Source organism: Centropristis striata, chromosome 7 (assembly GCF_030273125.1).
Source record: "Centropristis striata isolate RG_2023a ecotype Rhode Island chromosome 7, C.striata_1.0, whole genome shotgun sequence".
In the NCBI taxonomy this organism is placed as follows: domain Eukaryota; kingdom Metazoa; phylum Chordata; class Actinopteri; order Perciformes; family Serranidae; genus Centropristis; species Centropristis striata.
In genome coordinates, this window is record NC_081523.1 from 2,375,673 (window position 1) to 2,395,900 (window position 20,228).

The 20,228-nt window shown below is 37.0% G+C and overlaps 1 protein-coding gene across 1 annotated transcript in view; it reads right to left on the reverse strand.

Annotated features, from left to right (window-relative positions):
* The window catches only part of wdfy3 (WD repeat and FYVE domain containing 3), a 203,873-nt gene that overhangs the window by 23,842 nt on the left and 159,803 nt on the right, over positions 1-20,228 (reverse strand). Inside the window, 9 exon segments of the mRNA XM_059336480.1 lie at positions 926-1,074; positions 1,357-1,520; positions 2,369-2,540; positions 8,057-8,287; positions 9,369-9,446; positions 9,560-9,717; positions 14,838-15,020; positions 15,632-15,741; positions 17,996-18,225. Of these exon segments, the coding sequence (XP_059192463.1) occupies positions 926-1,074; positions 1,357-1,520; positions 2,369-2,540; positions 8,057-8,287; positions 9,369-9,446; positions 9,560-9,717; positions 14,838-15,020; positions 15,632-15,741; positions 17,996-18,225 (1,475 nt within the window).

Below are 20,228 nucleotides of genomic sequence, written 5' to 3' on the forward strand. Positions count from 1 at the left end.
TTAGCTCTGTAGCAGTACAGTGTGTATGTGCTAACAGGCTAACAGTTAGTTCTGTAGCAGTACAGTGTGTATGTGCTAACAGGCTAACAGTTAGCTCTGTAGCAGTACAGTGTGTATGTGCTGCTGCTGCAGGAGGTGTCCACTTAGCGATCTCTGTTTGTTTACAACAAGCACCAGACACTCTGTGCACAGTTAGTGATGCCGGTTAATTCACCATCACTATGTTTATGATCAGCGGAGACTCTGTGCATAATTAGCCATGCTGCTTTGGCAACCCAATGACCACATGCAACAAATGACCTAAAGACTCAGTTGATAGTATTACTGATTTTTTTTTGGATTTGATTTTCTTCTTCGAATGAAACAAACTTTAAAGTCAGTAATGGCTAGCAACACTGGTCCAAGTATTTCTGGATTTTGCATGCATAATTAGCCATGCTGGTTTGTTTACGATCAGCTGCTGATGTTGTGCACAGTCATGTGATCCCGGTTCAAACTGTTGCTAAGAGATTACGCGACGATCGAAAAACCAAACGTCACCTCCAGAGTCTCTAAATCCCTCTGGGGACCTTTTTTTGTAATGGAGATACATTGATTGAGAGGACTTTAGAGAGGGCGTGGCCTGAGACTTTAGAGAGGGCGTGGCCTGAGACTTAAGAGAGGGCGTGGCCTGAGACTTTAGAGAGGGCGTGGCCTGAGACTTAAGAGAGGGGCGTGGCCTGAGACTTTAGAGAGGGCGTGGCCTGAGACTTTAGAGAGGGCGTGGCCTGAGACTTTAGAGAGGGGCGTGGCCTGAGACTTTAGAGAGGGCGTGGCCTGAGACTTTAGAGAGGGGCGTGGCCTGAGACTTTAGAGAGGGCGTGGCCTGAGACTTTAGAGAGGGCGTGGCCTGAGACTTTCTAATGATGATGCTGTGAGGACCTACTTGGGCGGCAGCGTGTCGATGTCCCTGATCTCCCTGGAGACGGTCATGGTGTAGCCGTCGATGACGTAGAAGTGCTCCTTCCCAAACAGCAGCAGACCCTCGCTGGTGTCCAGACCCTGAACCCGGGCACAGCGGTACATGTGCTGGATCTGAAAAAAACAAAAAAAGAAGAGAGCATTAATTACCCAAGAGTGTAGAGAAAGCAGCTTAATCCCTCCAGGCAGAAAGCTGTGAAGGAAAAATAAATGAGTGTGGAGACGATATTTCCTCTAACTCACTAACTTGGAGCTGTTTGACTTGAACTTCTGGAAATGGACTTTTCCATCATATTCTAATGTATGGAGACGATCCTGTAGTTTTGTATTTACACAGGCACTGATTTCAGCCTCCAGCTATCATGTATTTGTAATTTGTAGTTGAGCCTTGCTGACCTTCTCTCCCTCCTCCAGGAGGCGCAGCAGGGAGGTGTTGTCGGTCCTCTGCTCCTCTTCGGGGCCTCCTGACTCCAGCAGCTGCTCCTGAAGCTGCTCCTGACTGTCCTCGTCGGCTCCGTCCGCCGTGGACCGAGACCTCTTCAGAGGAGCCTTCACCAGGCCTGAGGAGACACAAACAGGGCAAGATTTTATCACGATACTCGAGTCACGATACGATGTTATTGTGATATTAAGCATTTTTCGATATGGTGAGTAAAAAGACACAAAATGACAGAAAAAAAAACAACTAAATTACTTTAAAAAAAAGACACAAGATGACCAAAAAAAGACACAAAATGACTAAAAAAAAGACACAACATTAAAAATAATACAAAAAATGTATTTATTAATATTAATTTAATAAAATAAAAACAATATATTTAATAAAAAATTATAAATAATTTTAATTTTTTTTTTATGACTGAAAAAACACTAAATTACTTAAAAAAGACACAAAATGACAAAAGAAGACACAAAATTATTTTTAAAAGACACAAAATGACCCAAAAAAAGACACAAAATGACCCAAAAACTAAAAAAAATTACTAAAAAAACCCACAAAATGACCAAAAAAAGACATGAAATGACCAAAAAAAGGAAACAAAATGACCAAAAAAGACACAAATTGACCACAAAATGATCAAAAAAAGACACAAAATGACCAAAAAAAAGGACACAAAATGACAAAAAAACAGACACAAAATGACAAAAAAAGACACAAAATGACAAAAAAAAAAAGACACAAAATGACAAAAAAAGACACAAAATGCCCAAAAACACCACAACACATGAACACTTTAACACAGGGGAGACAGAGCTGACTTCCTAAGTGATTTGGAGACCCCCAGAAATCATCTCACGACCCCAATCGGGGTCCCGACCCCCAGGTTGAGAACAGCTGCTCTAGGCAACAAGTAGAAGAGTTTAACATAGAAGTCAAGCTGGTCCTCCTCTGGCCTCGTGTCTCTACCTTTGACTCTGGCGATGGTGTCCTCTCCGTGCTCTGGTTCGTGCTGCGTGGTTTCTCCCTCGGTGCTGTTCTGCTCCACAGAGTGCTGGTACATGCCGGGGTTCCCCGACAGCAGCCGCACGTAGTACTCCTTACTGTCGTAGCTGATGGCCCGCCGGTAACGCTGAGGCTTCTGGAGGAGGAGAGGAAAGAAAAGAGTTAGTGGGAAAACTGACTTGACAAATGTTTTTCAAATAATTCGCAAAAAGATGCCAAAAAACACCCCCCCTATGGAGAGGCTAGAGTGGATGACATCATCGTTAGAGTGTAGAGGGAGAGAAAAATTTGTCAAAAAAATAAATTTGGAAACTTCGCTCAAGGCCACAGATACCACTCTACAGAAATAATTCAGACATGGAAACGTAGGAAAAAATCTTTTTTATCTCACATTGGTGTGTTATAGTTGTCAGAGTTATAGTTTTGGCGTAAACAGTTCAAATTGTAATCTAATAATGTTTGGGTAGAGTCACGGGCCAAGCCGAGTCAAGCAGACTCAAAATTTCTTTCGAAATTTTCTAGTTACATTTAAGAATGGCTTTCCACTGTTTTATTGCAAATTATCAAATAAATGCATGAAGTTGGATTTCTGCAACACTTCCTCTGCAAAGAAGCCAAAGCTGACATACTGTGGAAGCTGTGCATTAACATTAATACGCAGGTTCATAAAAGTGACTTCATCAGATTTAGCTGTAGCTGAGGGGCTTTATATGGACCTGGGATAAACCAATGAAAAAATACCAATAATGTGCAATCATTTACATGCAAACAACATTCTAAAATTTGACTCCTGGTGCATTTTTGCTAACTATCACAACCTCGTCTGTAACACAAATAAACCCGATTAGTTTTTATTCTAAACTAGCTAGGATGCATTTTTTGATAGCAGTCACACAATGCACTTTAATTTGAGAGGATTTAAGAAGAATGGATTAAATGCAACTTTTAGTTCACAGCAAAATGAGCTTTAAGGAGAGGGCCAGCTGCACATATGCATGTTCACGTGCACATATGAATACAAACAGATTAAAAGAACTCAGAGGCGTTTCAGGCTCCTCCAATATGTCAAAGCAACACATTTAGAACAAGCTCTGAGCTCACATACAGTAACAGGGTGAGTCTGAGACAGTAAGTCCACATTTTTACTGCAACAGCAGCTCCCTGATCAATAGAATCTGGTTTGTTACTATCATGCAGTCACACCAACAGGAGTTATTACTGTTTCCTGAGGACTTGAGGACGGTACCTGGACCAGGACCCCAGCCAGGGCTGAGGGGACCAGGGGCACCAGAGGGGGAGAGGAGGGCTGGAGAGGGTCAACAGAGGAGGAGGAAGAGGAGGAGGAGGAGGAGGAGGAGGAGGAGGAGGAGGAGGAGGAGGAGGTTTACAGTCAGCTGGAACCTGTTTTCACATGGTTTTGTGTCTAAGTGACTAATGGGGACAACAGTTTAGAAAATGGTTCAATATTGAATGAAAGTGCTTTAGTAATTTTGTGTCTTTTTCTTAAATAATTTTGTGTCTTTTTTAATATATTTGTGTGTTTTTTAATAATTTTGTGTCTTTTTTGGTAATTTTGTGTCTTTAAAAAAAAAAGAAAAGAGTCTTTTTAGTAATTTTGTGTATTTTTTTGGTCATTTGGTGTCTGCAGGATTGTGAACTCTTCCAACAGCTACTGCAGAAAGTAAACAGGCAGTAATGATATTCAGCTGAAGGCTGAAGTGTGATTCTGTCAAACAGCCTGAGACTTTTCCTTCAGCATCTTTAAATTATACATTAAATTATACTAAGCCAGGGGGCATGGAGCTCATTTTACTGGGCAGATTTTCAGGGTCATGAGCCAGAAAAGTTTCCCCTGAAGGGTTCTGAAGACTCTCTGCTGCTCCATTCACTTCCATCAATTTAACTTCCCTTTAATCCCTTCTGGCTGTTGGTATTGTTGATAATTTAGACATTATTATCAGTTTCTCTGAGCAAAATCGCCAGCTAAATGTTTACAGCATGGGTCTCAAACTCGTGGCCCTCGTGACGATATTTTGTGGCCCCCACCTTGATATGAAAGTTTAATGTGAGTTTTATATGAATGGCACTTTACCGTGTTGTGTGTGGAAGGTCCCTTTAATTACTTTTTGGGTAATTTTGTGTCTTTTTTAATAGTTTTGTGTCTTTTTAATAGTTTTTTTTGTCTTTTTTTAATAATTTTGTGTCTTTTTTGGTAATTCTGTATCCTATTTTTGTAATTTTGTGCATTTTTTTTAGTAATTTTGTGTCTTTTTTTGGTAATTTTGTGTATTTTTTTAGTAATTTTGTGTCTTTTTTAAAATAATTGTGTCTTTTTAGTAATTGTGTGTCTTTTTTAAAATAATTTTGTGTCTTTTTAGTAATTTTGTGTCTTTTTTTTATCAATTTGTTTAAGTAATTTAGTTTTTTCTGTCATTTTGTGTGTTTATTAAATCATTTTGTGTCTTTTTGGTAATTCTGTGTATTTTTTTAGTAATTTTGTGTCTTTTTTAAAATAATTGTGTCTTTTTAGTAATTGTGTGTCTTTTTTAAAATAATTTTGTGTCTTTTTAGTAATTTTGTGTCTTTTTTTTATCAATTTGTTTAAGTAATTTAGTTTTTTCTGTCATTTTGTGTGTTTATTAAATCATTTTGTGTCTTTTTGGTAATTCTGTGTATTTTTTGTCATTTTGTGTATTTTTCTGTCATTTTGTGTCTTTTTTTGTAATTCTGTCTTTTTGGTCATTGTGTGTTTTTTTTAAAAGCAATTTAGTGTTTTTTCAGTCATTTTGTATCTTTTTTTGTAATTCTGTGTCTTTTTTTGGTCATCTTGATACTGCCTCCAGCGGCCCCCAGGTAATTTGAGTTTGCGACCCCTGATTTAAAGTGTCAAAACGAGATGATGAATTGTGTTTTAAGAGGCTGACATTAATATTAAAACACCCTAAAGGACATGTGGCCTGTGAGCCATCACTTTGTGTCCTCCTGACCAGATAAATCTCTGTGCAGTGAGGGGAGGAGAAGCAGACAGAGAAAGAGGAGGATTATCTGCCCAACAAACAAAGCTAAATGTGTCTCATGGTGCCAGGCTGGTGAGCCTCCGGCTGCTGGTGTCGCCTCCTCACATGACAGCCAGCAGCTCGTCCAGCAGCGCCTCTATTTCAGGAGAGATTCTCACAAGTTCACCGCTCGGCAGGAGGCGGACACAGTTAGGACACAATGGGAAGTTATTCTTCATTAATTTAGGGGATGTAATAGCTGCAGTTAGGACACAATGGGAAGTTATTCTTCCTAATTTTAGGGGTTGTAATAGTTGCAGTTAGGACTTTTAAATATATATTAAATGCAGGTATTTGTGTCCGTATATCCATTAATTCACATATCATCTTTTACTTGCTTTTATGGAATATTTCACCTGCTAAATTAGTATTTGTATATCAATTATTCAACCGAAATTATCTTGAATTATTGGAATTATTAATTTTTTATGAAGTGTTTTAAACACTAAGGGGGAGGGGGGTAATATTTTGAGAAAAAAGTTCATGAGATTAAAGTGGCAAATCTACGAGAAAAAAGATGCCTTTTTTCCATTTTTTTCTCTTAAATCTGCAACTTTTTTTCTTGTAGATTTGCCACTTTAATCTAGTAAATTTGCAACTTTTTTCTCGAAAAAACTCCCCGGGTTTGTACTTGTATTTTTATTAATTCTTGGCCGTCATAGTCAAGTTCTCCTGGTACAAGCCACTGAAGAATAACTCTGTTTGTACAACTGTTTCTTGCAGATTTTTTTCAAAAATTTTCATTTTTACATTGGAGGTCCAGGTCAATAAAGTAAATATTATTATATTATTATCATAGTGATTGGTAGCCTGATCTTTGCTGATTATCTGGAAGAAATCCATGTGGTTCTACGACCAAACAGAGAGACATGGGGACCTCGTTTAGATAATGTGAAGGAAATTTGGTGTTTCCTGCATGGTGGGCCATGAAGTAGGCGGCGACCTACTTGATATTCAAGACGCAAGGCATTGTGGGAACTCACTCTGTGAACTTAACTCTGATAACACCATGAGAGAGGGGAACATGTAGACCAGTAGGCTCTGTTCTGATGTGATGTTTAGGGCAGGAAGATAGGACCACATTGAGTCTTGTTGAAGAATCAATGTTGGGAAATACAACAGAAATAAGTCGAGCGGTGTACGGGACTTTGTTTTTTTTATGAAGTGTTTTAAATACTAAGGGGGGAGGGGGGTAATATTTTGAGAAAAAAGTTTATGAGATTAAAGTGGCAAATCTAAGAGAAAAAAGTTGCCTTTTTTTCCACTTTTTTCTCTTAAATCTGCGACTTTTTTTCTTGTGGATTTGCCACTTTAATCTAGTAAATTTGCAACTTTTTTTCTAAAAAACTCCCCAGGTTTGTATTTGTATTTTTATTCATACTTGGCCCTAATATGGCATCATAGTCAAGTTCTCCTGGTACAAGTTACTGAGAATAACTCTGTTTGTACGACTGTTTCTTGCAGATCTTTTTTCAAAAATTTTCATTTTTACATTGGAGGTTCAGGTCAATAAAGTTAATATTATAAAAAAAACAAATGTAATCTTGAATATTTGAATAGAAGATAACAAAACAAACAGGTTTGTCTCCTAGATTTTATTCTCTATTTCTTTTTTCTTTTTATCGCTGTAGGCTGAGATGTTTTAGTTGTCTGTTCTATTGTTTTTATGACTAAAGAACAGGTGAAAAAAAATGTTTTTGCCAGAATAATCTTATTAATTTCCCTATTTTTATTTATTTTTGCTGTGAAATAGGTGAAAATAAATAGTCAAATGATTATTCTTTAGTGTTTGTTGTTGTAGTACTCATTACGGCCACAGGAGGCAGAGAAGCACCACTACCCCATGTTCTAAATAGGACTAAAACATTCATGATTTCTTCCAGGTGAGTTTAATATTCTCCATACACTTTAAACACAAGGAGTTTCACCTGTTTCACAGAAAAAAACACCAACTTTTATTTTTTTTCCCCTGGCAAAACCTTTTATTATGCCTCCATGTCAGCGATAGCCAGAGCATTATGTAGTCAAGTAGTGTGTTCATGCAGTTTTTTTTCTGAATAAGTGTGACTTTTGGGTGTTTTGGCGAGCTGCAGATTTTTTCGACCAAACAGAGCGACATGGGGACTAGGGTTGCAAAATTCAGGAAATTTTTCAAGGTTGGAAACTTTCCATTGGAATTAATGGGAATTTAAAGGAATAAACAGGAATGTATGGAAATATGAATTTATGGGAATAAACAGGAAATTTACTAAATTGAAGGTTAGCCCTGAACAGGGAACTTAAATAAAGTTATATTTTAGCATAATCTTGACTAAAACCTTTTTTTAAACTTTTGAATGGGTGGGGCCAGGGTCATGTTTTTGCAATCCAATAAAATAATTAAAACTTGATGAAGTTCTACTTACAAATATGTTCAAATATCATGAATATTTCTTGATTTTGAATATTTCCAAAATTCCCCAGCTTAACTTTCAATGGAAAGTTTCTGGAAATTTACTGGAAATTCTTCACCCCTTTGCAACCCTAATGGGGACCAGTGAGATATCCACTGAAGTTACCAGATATAGTTCTTCTTCGTCTGATAAAGGGTTAATACCTGAGCTGAGTTGGTGCTGGGCTCCATCTCGGGGATGTAGGGGTAGTGGATGTAGAACATGTCGTTGCGGACCATCTTCTTCCTCATGCGGCAGGGCCCCTCCGTCATCTCCAGCACGAACTTGTCGAGGTGGGACCCGATGGGCGGGCCCCACAGGCCGCGCTCCCGCAGCAGCTCGTACTCGATGGACGCCCACTCCTCCGTCACGTACTTGAGGGCGTTCTGCTGCCGCTGAGACGGAGGAGAGAGGAGCTGTGAGTGGTGAGTCACTCTGAAGATGCTGCTATAAATGATGCATGCTGTCACATCTTCTACACCACTAACTGTCCTGCTGTTACATCATGATGCTCTGTTACACAACAAGTCTGCTGCTGCGTCCTGCAGCTGGTCTGTCACATAATAAATCATAATGCAATAAAGCAGCTTGAAGTCTCGGTGCACCCATTGTGTTCGGATAATTAGAAAGAGTAACGTCTGCTTAATTCTATCCGCTAAATACCAGGCGGCAACCTCCGGGTCTGAGCAGGGAGGCAAACCAGGAAGTGCCTTAACCCTTTGATGCACAACATGGTCTAAAGTGACCCGACAGAGTTTTTATGTTCTATATCTTTGCTATAAATTATTTTCATCATTTAATATTCCAGGTTTTCCTCAATTAGCTTGTTTTTGATCATCATACATCCTAATTTCATTTTTTCCTTTATTATTTTTTCAATATAATCCCTTTTTGTGTCACTACTCTTCTAATGCACAACATGGGTCAAAAATGACCCGTATCCATTTTTTAGCTAAGAAGCTTGCTAAGCTAACTACTTAGCTAACTTCTTGGCTAAATAGCTTGCTAAGCTAACTTCTTGGTTAAGTATTTAGCTAAGTAGCTTGTTAAGCTAATGAATTAGCTAACTTCTTGGCAAAGTATTTAGCTAAGTAGCTTGCTAAGATAACGAATTAGCTAACTTCTTGGCTAAGTAGTTAGCTTAGCCAAATAGTTAGCTATGTAATAATACAAAAACTTTTTTTCTTCATAAATTATGAGAGGCAAAATGGAAATAATGATCTGTTGTTATCAAGTTCCGTTTTTCTGACTATTTTTTTCAGTTTTTCTGTCAATTTTTTTCAGTTTTTCTTACTATTTTTTTCTGGTTCTTGGGGTAGTTAATTCTATATAATGAGTATTTTTTTCTGACATTTTTTTTCTTTTTTTCTGACAATTTTTTTAACTGATGCTTCGAATGGGCCACAAACCATCCAGACGTCACGGTGACTACAAACATTATTCATATACAGTTTATGGTAAATAATGAAGCTTTACCTCCTGATATTCTTTGTACTGCATGGCCACCAGGTCTCGAACCACAGCGATGTGTGTGAACATCCACTGGAACGTCTCCTGATGATCAGAAATAAAAGAAACACATATTTAAAGATGCTGTGAACATGTGCAGCAGCAGCTGTTGTGTTGTGTTGTGTTGTGTTGTGTTGTGCTGTGTTGTGTTGCTGTACCTGTGCAGACAGGCTGTTCTTGTTCAGGCTGTTCTCTCTCTTGTTGCGGCGGACGCCCGTCAGCTTGGAGAGGCCGAAGCCGCTGCTGACTCGGGACAGTTTGGACTGAGTGGCCGGAGCCACCGCCTCACCTCGACTGATGCACTTCTTCTCATGCACTGAACAGCAAAAGATACAAAAAGAACCAGTTGCATGAGTTATTTTGTTTTGTTTTTTCCACCCACTAAGTCATTTGAACAGCTAAACTCACTTTAAAGTAAGATAAAGCAGCAGAAAGATGCTGACAGAATAAATATATTAACAGGCGACCGTCACGTCCGCCGGTCGCCATCGAGCCACAGCTACCGGCAAACATTTTGACAGCATGGGAAAATCCCCCAAAACAAGGTTTTTAACCGCATTTTAACTCCTTGCCGGTGATTTTATTTGCCTTATGCACCGGATCCTGCTATCCGTGAGACGATATGACCGTGCATTAAAGGTTTTTAGACACCGGACTTGTTGATTTTAAGCACACTGAGCAGCGGCCTGGAGGAAAACCATACCACTGGTAGAGAAACCACATCAATAAAGTCTTTCCAGCGCCTGGTTTTAATGTTTTAACTTTCTAAATGCAAATATCGTTTTAACATTTGATTTCGATGTTTTAACGTTTTATTGCAGAGATCGTTTTAACATTTGTTTTTAATGTTTTAACATTTTAATGCATGATTCATTTTAACATTTTATTCTGATGTTTTAACGTTTCTGTGCAAGCATCGTTTTAACATTTAACTCGGACTGGAAAAGGATTTTAATTAGCGGATGTCTGGATTCTAATCATCCAGCATCATGGGTCCACATCAAAAAACAAATGTAATCTTGAATATCTGAATTAAAGATAACAGAACAAACAGGTTTGTCTCCCAGATTTTAGTCTCTATTCTTTTTTTCTCTTTTTCTCAATGTAGGCTGAGATGTTTTAGTCTCTGTTCTATTGTTTTTATAACTAAAGAACAGGTGGAAAAAACAATGTTTTTGCCAGGATAATCTTATCAAGTTCCTTATTTTTTTCCTTCTGTGAAAAGGTGGAAAAAAAAAAATGTTTGGCAGGTGATTTATTGTTTTTGTCAGGAATATTTCAAGTATTTGTTGTTGTAATACTCCCTACGGCCACAAGAGGCTGAATTGCACCACTACCCATGGTTGAAAAAGGACGAAAAGCATGATTTCTTCCAAATGAGTTTTAATTTCACAGAGAAAACCTACCAAACCTTTTTTCTTGCCTCCACCTATATGATAGCCATGGCCAGATGCATTATTATACTGAAGATTTTTTCTGAATAAGTGTGATTTTTGGGTGTTTTGGCAGCTGGAGATTTTTCTTTTGTTTGCATACAAAATCACCAAATCAGTTCCCTCTGCTAGAATAGTATGCACTCTCTAATACATATAAAGTGTCATAGAAAGTGAATTATTTTTTTAGGTAGTACTCCTAAGCATAAGCATAAGAATGCATGAGAATTTTTATGCCAAAGTGTTTTAAACACTAAGGTTTTAGCAAAAATGTACACTACTGGTCAAAAGTTTTAGAACACACGAACTTTTCCAGAATTTAATTTAAAATGATGCAGTTTAATGTCTCAGTGTACTCTGAAATTATTATTAATAATAATTAATAATTCTTGATTGAGCATGATAGTGTTTTGAAAGTAAAAAAAAAGATTCAAAATCACATTTTATGTTGGACTAAAGGACTAAAAAAGACACAAAATGACCAAAAAAAGACACAAAATGACAAAAAAAGACACTAAAAGACACAAAATGACCAAAAAAAGACACAAAATGACTAAAAAAAGACACAAAATGACAAAAAAAGACACCAAAAGACACAAAATGACCAAAAAAAAAGACACAAAATGACCAAAAAAAGACACAAAATGACTTACAAAGACATGAAAAGAATTCAAAAATGGACAAAATAGCCCAAGACTCCATAGAGTTAAGTTGTTAACCCATTTCTTGTTCCCTGAAAAAGGCCTACTTGTATAATTCTGAAATGTACATTATTTTTCAGTTTTGGTTAAGCTTACCTTTTTTTATTTACCTCTGGCAGTTCACCACTTACCTTTGTACCCTTTCAAGCTGTTCATTTGACTTGAACTGCTTGAATTTCAATAAAAAACTGGAAAAGTTGGTGTGTTCTAAAACTTTTGACCGGTAGTGTATGTGTTTGAGAAGCACCTGATAAATGATGGTGCTATACAACTTTGTGTGTGGGAATTTGAAAACTGATGTTTTAATACAGTTTTGGTGTTTTAAACAGAGCCCCCATTTACTTGAATTCATCAAGACCTTTTGTGTTTTTTGGATTTTTTTGTTTTTCTAAAGTTTTCTTCAAGAACTCAAGATAACACAGGTGAGTAAACGATACATAAATGATCATTTTGCAGGCGAAGTATTCCTTTCAAAGGCTAGTTCTAATTTTTAAAATAATTTTAAACTCTTTCTTCTGCTATTTCATTAACATTAGGCTAACTTTAATTTAAAAAATAAAGTTCAAACCCTCTTTTCTGCCATTAAGTTGCTGCTTATGAAGTCTTATAAATTTGTTTTTTTTGGTGTTAAAGCATTGACAACTTACATTTATATTTTCTTGACTTCTTCCATTAATCGAGCAGATTTTGAATATTTAAAGAAAAGTTCTAACAGTGTCTGGTGACTTGTGAAGTGTCTGCTTCAGCAGAAACTCTGCCAGGAGGCTGATAGTAATTCTCCACCATGCTGACATTAGCAGAAGTACATTAACACTAACCAAGAGAGAAAGACAGATAGAAGCAGCAGCAAAGAGCACAGATCAGCAGTAACAGGCTCCTTCTGGCACAGTTTCCTGATTTTCTTTTTCAGAACAACAAGAGGAGCTCCTGAGTAGTTGATCTAGTTACATAAATCTGGATAATCCACAAACACACAACACAGACTCAGGTCAGGAGAAGTTCAGCTCGTGCACATAAAGTGTGTTTAACCTGTTATTATTATTATTCAAAGAGCTTTTTGGTGGTTGTGGTCAGTGGATGTTTAGGGGGAGATAGCAGGTCAACAATAAATGTCATATAGAAGTGTTGAACATCATCTGAAAGCTGAGAATCTGAAGATTAATTAGAGATGAAGCTCAGGGTCATGAGCCAGAAAAGTTTCCCCAGAAGGCTTCTGAAGAGTCTCTGCTGCTCCATTCACTTCTATGAATTTAACTTCCCTTTAATCCCTTCTGGCTGCTTGTATTGTTGCTAATTTAGACATTATTATCAGTTTCTCTGAGCAAAATCACCAGCTAAATGTTGGGCCAATTGCGGCCCTCGTGACGATATTTTGTGGCCCCCACCTTGATATGAAAGTTTAATGTGAGTTTTATATGAATGGCACTTTACTGTGTTGTGTGTGGAAGGTCCCTTTAATTACTTTTTTTGGTCATTTTGTGTCTTTTTTTGGAAATTTGGGTCTTTTTTTAATATTTTTGTGTCTTTTTAAAATAATTTTGTGTAGTTTGTTACATAATTTTGTGTCTTTTTTTGTAATTTTGTGTCTTTTTTACATAATTTTGTGTCTTTTTAGTAATTTTGTTTCTTTTTTAAGTAATTTAGTTTTTTTCTGTCATTTTGTGTCTTTTTGGGTCATTTTGTGTCTTTTTTAAATAATTTTGTGTCTTTTTTGGTAATTCTGTGTATTTTTTGGTCATTTTGTGTCTTTATTGTCATTTTGTGTCTTTTTAAAAGAAATTTAGTGTTTTTTTTGTCATTTTGTGTCTTTTTTTGGTCATTTTAATACTGCCTCCATGAGGAATTATGTTTTAAGAGGCTGACATTAATAATAAAACACCAACAACATGAAGCTCAGCACTGTGAGTCAAGTTGTTCTGGTCAAAAACATCGAATTAAAATGACTTAATGAATGAATAATTGATTTATTGAAGCCTAGTTGTTGCAGCAATATTTGGGTTGATACCATTTGCTACACACATTTGGTGCTCAATAATGCAATTTTATTCATATGTAGAATGGATAAAAAATGGTCAGAAAAACCCTCCAGAATATAACATCAATATATAAAGAACTTTGGAACAACAGAGAAGAATCCATGCTGAGATTTGGGTTCAAAAACTTTGGTCATTTTGGAGATTTCTGTACTTTCAGCGATTGGATGACGAGCACTTCTGTTCTACAAACTGCAGAGAAACCCTCTTATTATTAATAAACGTAGGAAAGCTGCTCATCCTCTGAATGCTCCAGGTCTCTAGTTTGTGGTTGTAAAGTTTAATTTGGGAACACAAAGAGTCTGTTTTGCTATTTTGGCGATTTCAAAATCGTCAAAACAGCCGAACTTTGCAGCAACAACTTCCCGACATGCTATGCTAACATGCTAAAGCTTCATTAGATCTTCTAGTTTCATATGATTATATATTACTTAATCATATTACTTAAAAAAGACACAAAATGACAGAAAAAAGATACAAAATTGCTGAAAAAAAAGACAAAAAATGACCAAAAATAAAGACACAAAATGACAGAAAAAAAACTAAATTACTTAAAAAAGACAAAATTATCAAAAAAAGACACAAAATGACCAAAAAAAGACACAGAATTACCAAAAAAAAGACACAAAATTACCAAAAAAGACACAAAATTATTTAAGAAAGACATAAAATTATTTAAAAAAAGACACAAAATGACTTAAAAAGACACACAATTGCAGTGTTTTTTCACCAACTTCCTGACATGCTATGCTAACATGCTAAAGCTTCATTAGATCTTCTAGTTTCATATGATTATATATTACTTAATCATATTACTTAAAAAAGACACAAAATGACAGAAAAAAGATACAAAATTGCTGAAAAAAAAGACAAAAAATGACCAAAAATAAAGACACAAAATGACAGAAAAAAAACTAAATTACTTAAAAAAGACAAAATTATCAAAAAAAGACACAAAATGACCAAAAAAAGACACAGAATTACCAAAAAAGACACAAAATTATTTAAAAAAGACATAAAATTATTTTAAAAAGACACAAAATTACAAGAAAAGACACACAATTACTAAGAAACACACAAAATTATTTAAAAAGAGACACAAAATGACTTAAAAAAGACACAAAATTGCAGCGTTTTTTCACCAACTTCCTGACATGCTATGCTAACATGCTAAAGCTTCATTAGATCTTCTAGTTCCATATGCTATCTATCATTATGCTCCTAACACTGACAGTAACAGTAAGATAAGTTAGACCCAGTGTGACTGACCCAGGTGGTTCTGCCAGCTCTTCAGGGCGGGTTCCTCCAGGGCGGGCCGGGCCGTGGCGATGTCCACGTGTCCTCTGTCGTTGCAGGGCAGAGACACTTTGAAGATGTCCTCCAGCATCTGACGCTTGCTGTGCATCAGCTCCGTCCAGACCCGGTTCACCGCCTTCAGCAGCAGCTGGCGCCCTGCAGACGGAGAGAACAGTCATTTATCACAAACAAATCACTGCGTTGAAGTACAACAGTGTTGTGTGGCTGCTTAGTTTCTCATTTAATTAACTATCAGTCTACTATAACTGCAGAAAAGAACTATATAATAATGATGAAAAAAATATGAAATTAAATATCAATTTGTTGGTCATGAGTTACCTTAAAAAGGTTTTTAAAAAAAACATTTTCACATATTTCTAGACATTTTCACTATAATTTTAGTTAGTTTTGTAACCACACAATACAGTTTCAGTTAATTATCATTATCATGTGACCTTTAACCCTTAAAACAAAGTCTGAAATCTAAAAAAAAAACTTTAAAGAAGTGAGGACCGGCCAAATGTCCTCACTCTGTTGGTTAAAAACATGTTGTGGTCCTCACTATGTAGAAGTAATAGAACACACACACACACACACACACACACACAGAAACACACACACACACACACACACACACACACACATCTAGCACGCACGCACACACACACACATACACAGACACACACCTAGCACGTACGCACGCACGCGTGCGCACACACACACACACACACACACACACACACAGACAGATAACAGTGTGTCCTGACCTTCGCTGACGTCGTGGCTGTGCGTGGCGTCCGCTTCGTTCTCCGTGGGCATCATGACGTGCCAGGTGGTCATCCTGGCCTCCGCCTCCAGGCCGAAGCCCTCCACGCTGCTGCACACACACACACACACACACACACACACACACACACACGGCCGGTTAGTGCCAACGGCGGCCTGAGGGGGGCGCCACGGGGAGAGTTAGACTGTTTCTGCTCTGTGTTTCCTGCAGCAGGTCGTGTTACAGCATATTGTGTCCCCAGCAGGATAGGAACCTCAGAGTCTCTCCACCTGCTGGACCTTTGGACACTAGCAGTATTTTTGGCAGGACACACACACATAAAGACTTCCCATGATTTCACTCCAACGGAGTATAAGTGGACATAACGCAGTCTGAGAAACCACAGGAGATGGAAAACAAAAGGTGTGAGACTCTGTCGTACACAAACAAGATCCTGAGAGGCAGAGCAGCTCAGAAATAATCTCAGAGTTTAAGGCAGGGGTCTCAAACTCAAATTACCTGGGGGCTGCTGGAGGCAATATCAAAATGACCAAAAAAAGACACAAAATGACCAAAAAAAAAGACACAAAATGACAAAAAAAAACTAAATTACTTAAAAAAGACACAAAATGACAGAAAAAAGATACAAAATTACTGAAAAAAGCGAAAATTTACCAAAAATAAAGACACAAAATGACAGAAAAAAACTAAATTACTTAAAAAAGACACAAAATTATCAAAAAAGACACAAAATGACCAAAAAAGACACAAAAAGACCAAAAAAAGACACAAAATGACCAAAAAAAAACTAACTTACTGAAAGAAGAAACAAAATGACCCCAAAAAAACCCCACAATTACCAAAAAAGACACACAATTATTTAAAAAAGACACAAAATTACCAAAAAATGACACAAAATTATTAAAAAACGACACCAAAATTACCAAAAAAAGTAATTAAAGGGACCTTCCACACACAACACGGTAAAGTGCCATTCATATAAAACTCACATTAAACTTTCATATCAAGGTGGGGGCCACAAAATATCGTCACGAGGGCCACAATTGGCCCGCGGGCCACGAGTTTGAGACCAATGATTTAAAGGATGAAGCCAAAGAACCACTTAGTACAACCGTCAAACACAATTATGACTTCAACAGCTCTAACAAGGCCAACAAACCACTAAACTCTAAATATTTTACTCTGCAGTGTGACTTCTCCTCATTTAACGTCCTGAAAGGTGACAGAAGATGATTTCTGTGTTTATCATCCTCCACACTGAGAACATGATGAGGCTCTTATGACTCATGCACCAAATCAAACACTTGTCCTTGTTTGACTTGGATAAAAAGAGATTTAACTGCTTCATGATGCAACACTAAATGACTGTTTATGTTAATACTGAACAAGCTGTAACACACTGATGACAAACACATTCAGCTTCTAAGATGTCTGCTTCAAAAGTAGCCAAGTATAACATCTCTCTGGTGTTTTAAACCCCTCTTGAAAATAACTCTAAGATTGAGACCATTATTGTTATTATGCAAATGTGTTTTAATGTTCCCCTTTTTAATAGAAAATGTTGCACATGCAAACCAAAGACAACATTCTGCCTTATGCACACAATAAGTACAAAATAAAGTCTTTCTTAAATGTTTCTCTCTCTCATTTATATTGTTGCAAAGTACAGCCATGAAACTATGATCTTATTTTGTACAAATTTGATCTTGCTTCCAAACTTTTGGCCTGTAGTGTAGCTTCTATTGTGCATTGTCTTTTTATGTAAATGTTTGTTTTAAAGCATCCTGTCTGGAAAGACAGACCATGCAAACCAAAGACACATTTCTGCATTTTGCACACAATAAAATATTCTTCTAGATCTTAAAAAATGGCTTAAATATCTCTCTCTCTCTCTCTCTCTCTCTCGTTTATATTTTTTCAAAGTATAGCAAAGAAACTATGATCTTTTTTTGTACAAATTTGATCTTGTTTCCAAACTTTTGGCCTGTAGTGTAGCTTCTATTGTGCATTGTCTTTTTATGTAAATGTCTGGAAAAGACAGACCATGCAAACCAAAGACAAATTTCTGCATTTTGCACACAATAAAATGTCTCTCTCTCTCTCTCTCTCTCTCTCTCTCTCTCTCTCGTTTATATTTTTGCAAAGTACAGCCATGAAACTATGATCTTTTTTTGTACAAATTTGATCTTGCTTCTATTATGCATTGTCTTTTTATGTAAATGTTTTTTTTAAAGCATCCTGTCTGGAAAGAAAGACTATGCAAACCAAAGACAAATTTCTGCATTTTGCACACAATTTAGTATTTTTCTAGTTCTTAAATTTGACTTAAAAGTGTCTGTCTTACCTCCCGCTGTGCAGGCAGATGAAGCAGTGAGCCAGGCAGGCCACAAAGTCCTGGTCGTGGTTCCCGGGGCCCAGCACCAGGTTCCTGTTGACGGTGAGGACCCTCAGGGCGTCCAGCAGGGCTACCTGCTGGGCCACCGTCTTGTGTGGCCGACAGAGCTGGTAGAGCACGGTGCGGTTCAGACAGTGGTAGATGGTGTCCAGGGACAGACCCTGGGAACGCCGCTTGGACTGCAGGAGGGACGGGAAAACACACCGGAGCAGGAAGTTAGAATGGTGTGTGTGTGTGTGTGTGTGTGTGTGTGTGGATAAAGCTGCTGTGGAAATATTTCAGCAGAAAGAAGATTTGTTTGAGCAAGCGGGGCTGAAGTGGGTTAAGTCGTTAGAGGGTTGTGAATGTAGCTTTGTTGTTCTGCTGTTGTTGTTGTTTTTACTGTCTGAGCAGAAAAACACTTCAAGAGGAAACAAACAGGCTTTTTTTTTTAAGTACAAGACAAAACTTACGTCTTTTATTTATTTTACGATGTTTATCTGTTTGATTGTATTGTTTTATTTATAGCATCTATTATAGCAAATGTATTTTTTGACATATTTTTCTCTCCCTCTGCACTCTCGCGATGATGTCATCCACTCTAGCCTCTCCATTGGGTAACATTGGGGGGATATTTTGGCGTGTTTTTGCCGAATAATTTAAAAACCGTTTGCCGAAACCCTTAGAAAATTCATAGCACACTTGTCATGGCCGAGCCGGTCGATTTGATACCTTTTTAGTGTATGTGAGACCAAAACTCTGGAAAAAGTAGTTGAACGAAAAAAAAACACGGAAGAAATAGAAGAATAAAATCTAGGATTAAGCCGGGTGGAGAGTATATAGTGTGCTCTTTTTATTTCATTTAATGTCTTTTTTTTGTCATTTTGTGTCTTTTTTTTGGTCATTTTGTGTCTTTTTTATCATTTTGTGGTCAATTTGTGTTTTTTTTGGTCAGTTTGTGTCTTTTTTTGGTCAATTTGTGTCTTTTTGTGGTTATTTTTTGTCATTTTGTGGTCAATTTGAGTCCTTCTTTGCTTAATTTTTATGTAATTTGTAACGGAAAAAAAAACACGGAAGAAATAGAATAATAAAATCTAGGATTGAGCCGGGTGGAGAGTATATAGTGTGCTCTTTTTATTTCATTTAATGTCTTTTTTTTTTGTTATTTTGTGTCTTTTTTGGTCATTTTGTGTCTTTTTTTTGGTCATCATTTTAGATTTATACACTTATTATTTATTGCTGATTGTTATATGGAAATGTTTGTTTTATTTTTGATTCTATGTACAGCACTGTGGAGACGTTTTTGTTGTTTAAATGTGCTATACAAATAATGTGGATTGGATTGGATTAAAGTGAAAGACATAAAACGTTAAAAAAAGTTAAATATTGCTGCAGCACGTCACTGTAGGAGAATTAAGTAAAAGAGTTTTAGTCCATTGAGCTGTTCGAAGTCACTTGTGCAGTAACTACTTTTTTCCTTTTATTGATATTGCATTTATTTGAGTGGATATTCTGCCCACAGAAACAGGAGAAATAGCTTCCAGGACAAAAGGAGAAAAGTCTGGTTTAATTGGTTTAGGTTCTACATATCTGTGAGCACGTTCTGCACGGAGACGGTTCTTATATTTCAAGTCGATTGAATGAAATAAAAAGTAAACACATCTTAATTCCTCCTGCATGTCGCAGCGTGAAGTACACGGCCGTCTGAATCACTAATCACAGCCGGATAATTCCAAGACACAAAGGCGCATTATGGTTTGAAAAATTAATTTCACAGCATAATCTGCTAATCTTCTCACTCTCACAGCAGTGTGTGCAGAATACAAAGTCCACACACATGACTTTAATTAGAAAAAAAAGTCTCTGAACTCCTTTTTTTTAACCCCCATAATTTACTGTTATTTATCCAAACATCTCTTAGAATTTTTGCATCCTAAAAAAGACAAATGTACGGAGGCCCTGAGAGCTCACAGCGCTGCAACTTAAGAAAACACATCAAATACACAAAAACAAGCAAACTGAGAAAAAATCTTCATCAATCTGACAACACAAGAGCAGCATTTAGAAAACAAAGACCACAACACAACAGAAGTGTTTCCAGAGGACACTTAAAAGTGATGCACACTTCTGGATATGCTAACGTTAGCCGGCAAATGATAGCATGCTAGTGTTAGCGGCTGATCATAGCGTGCTAACGTTAGCC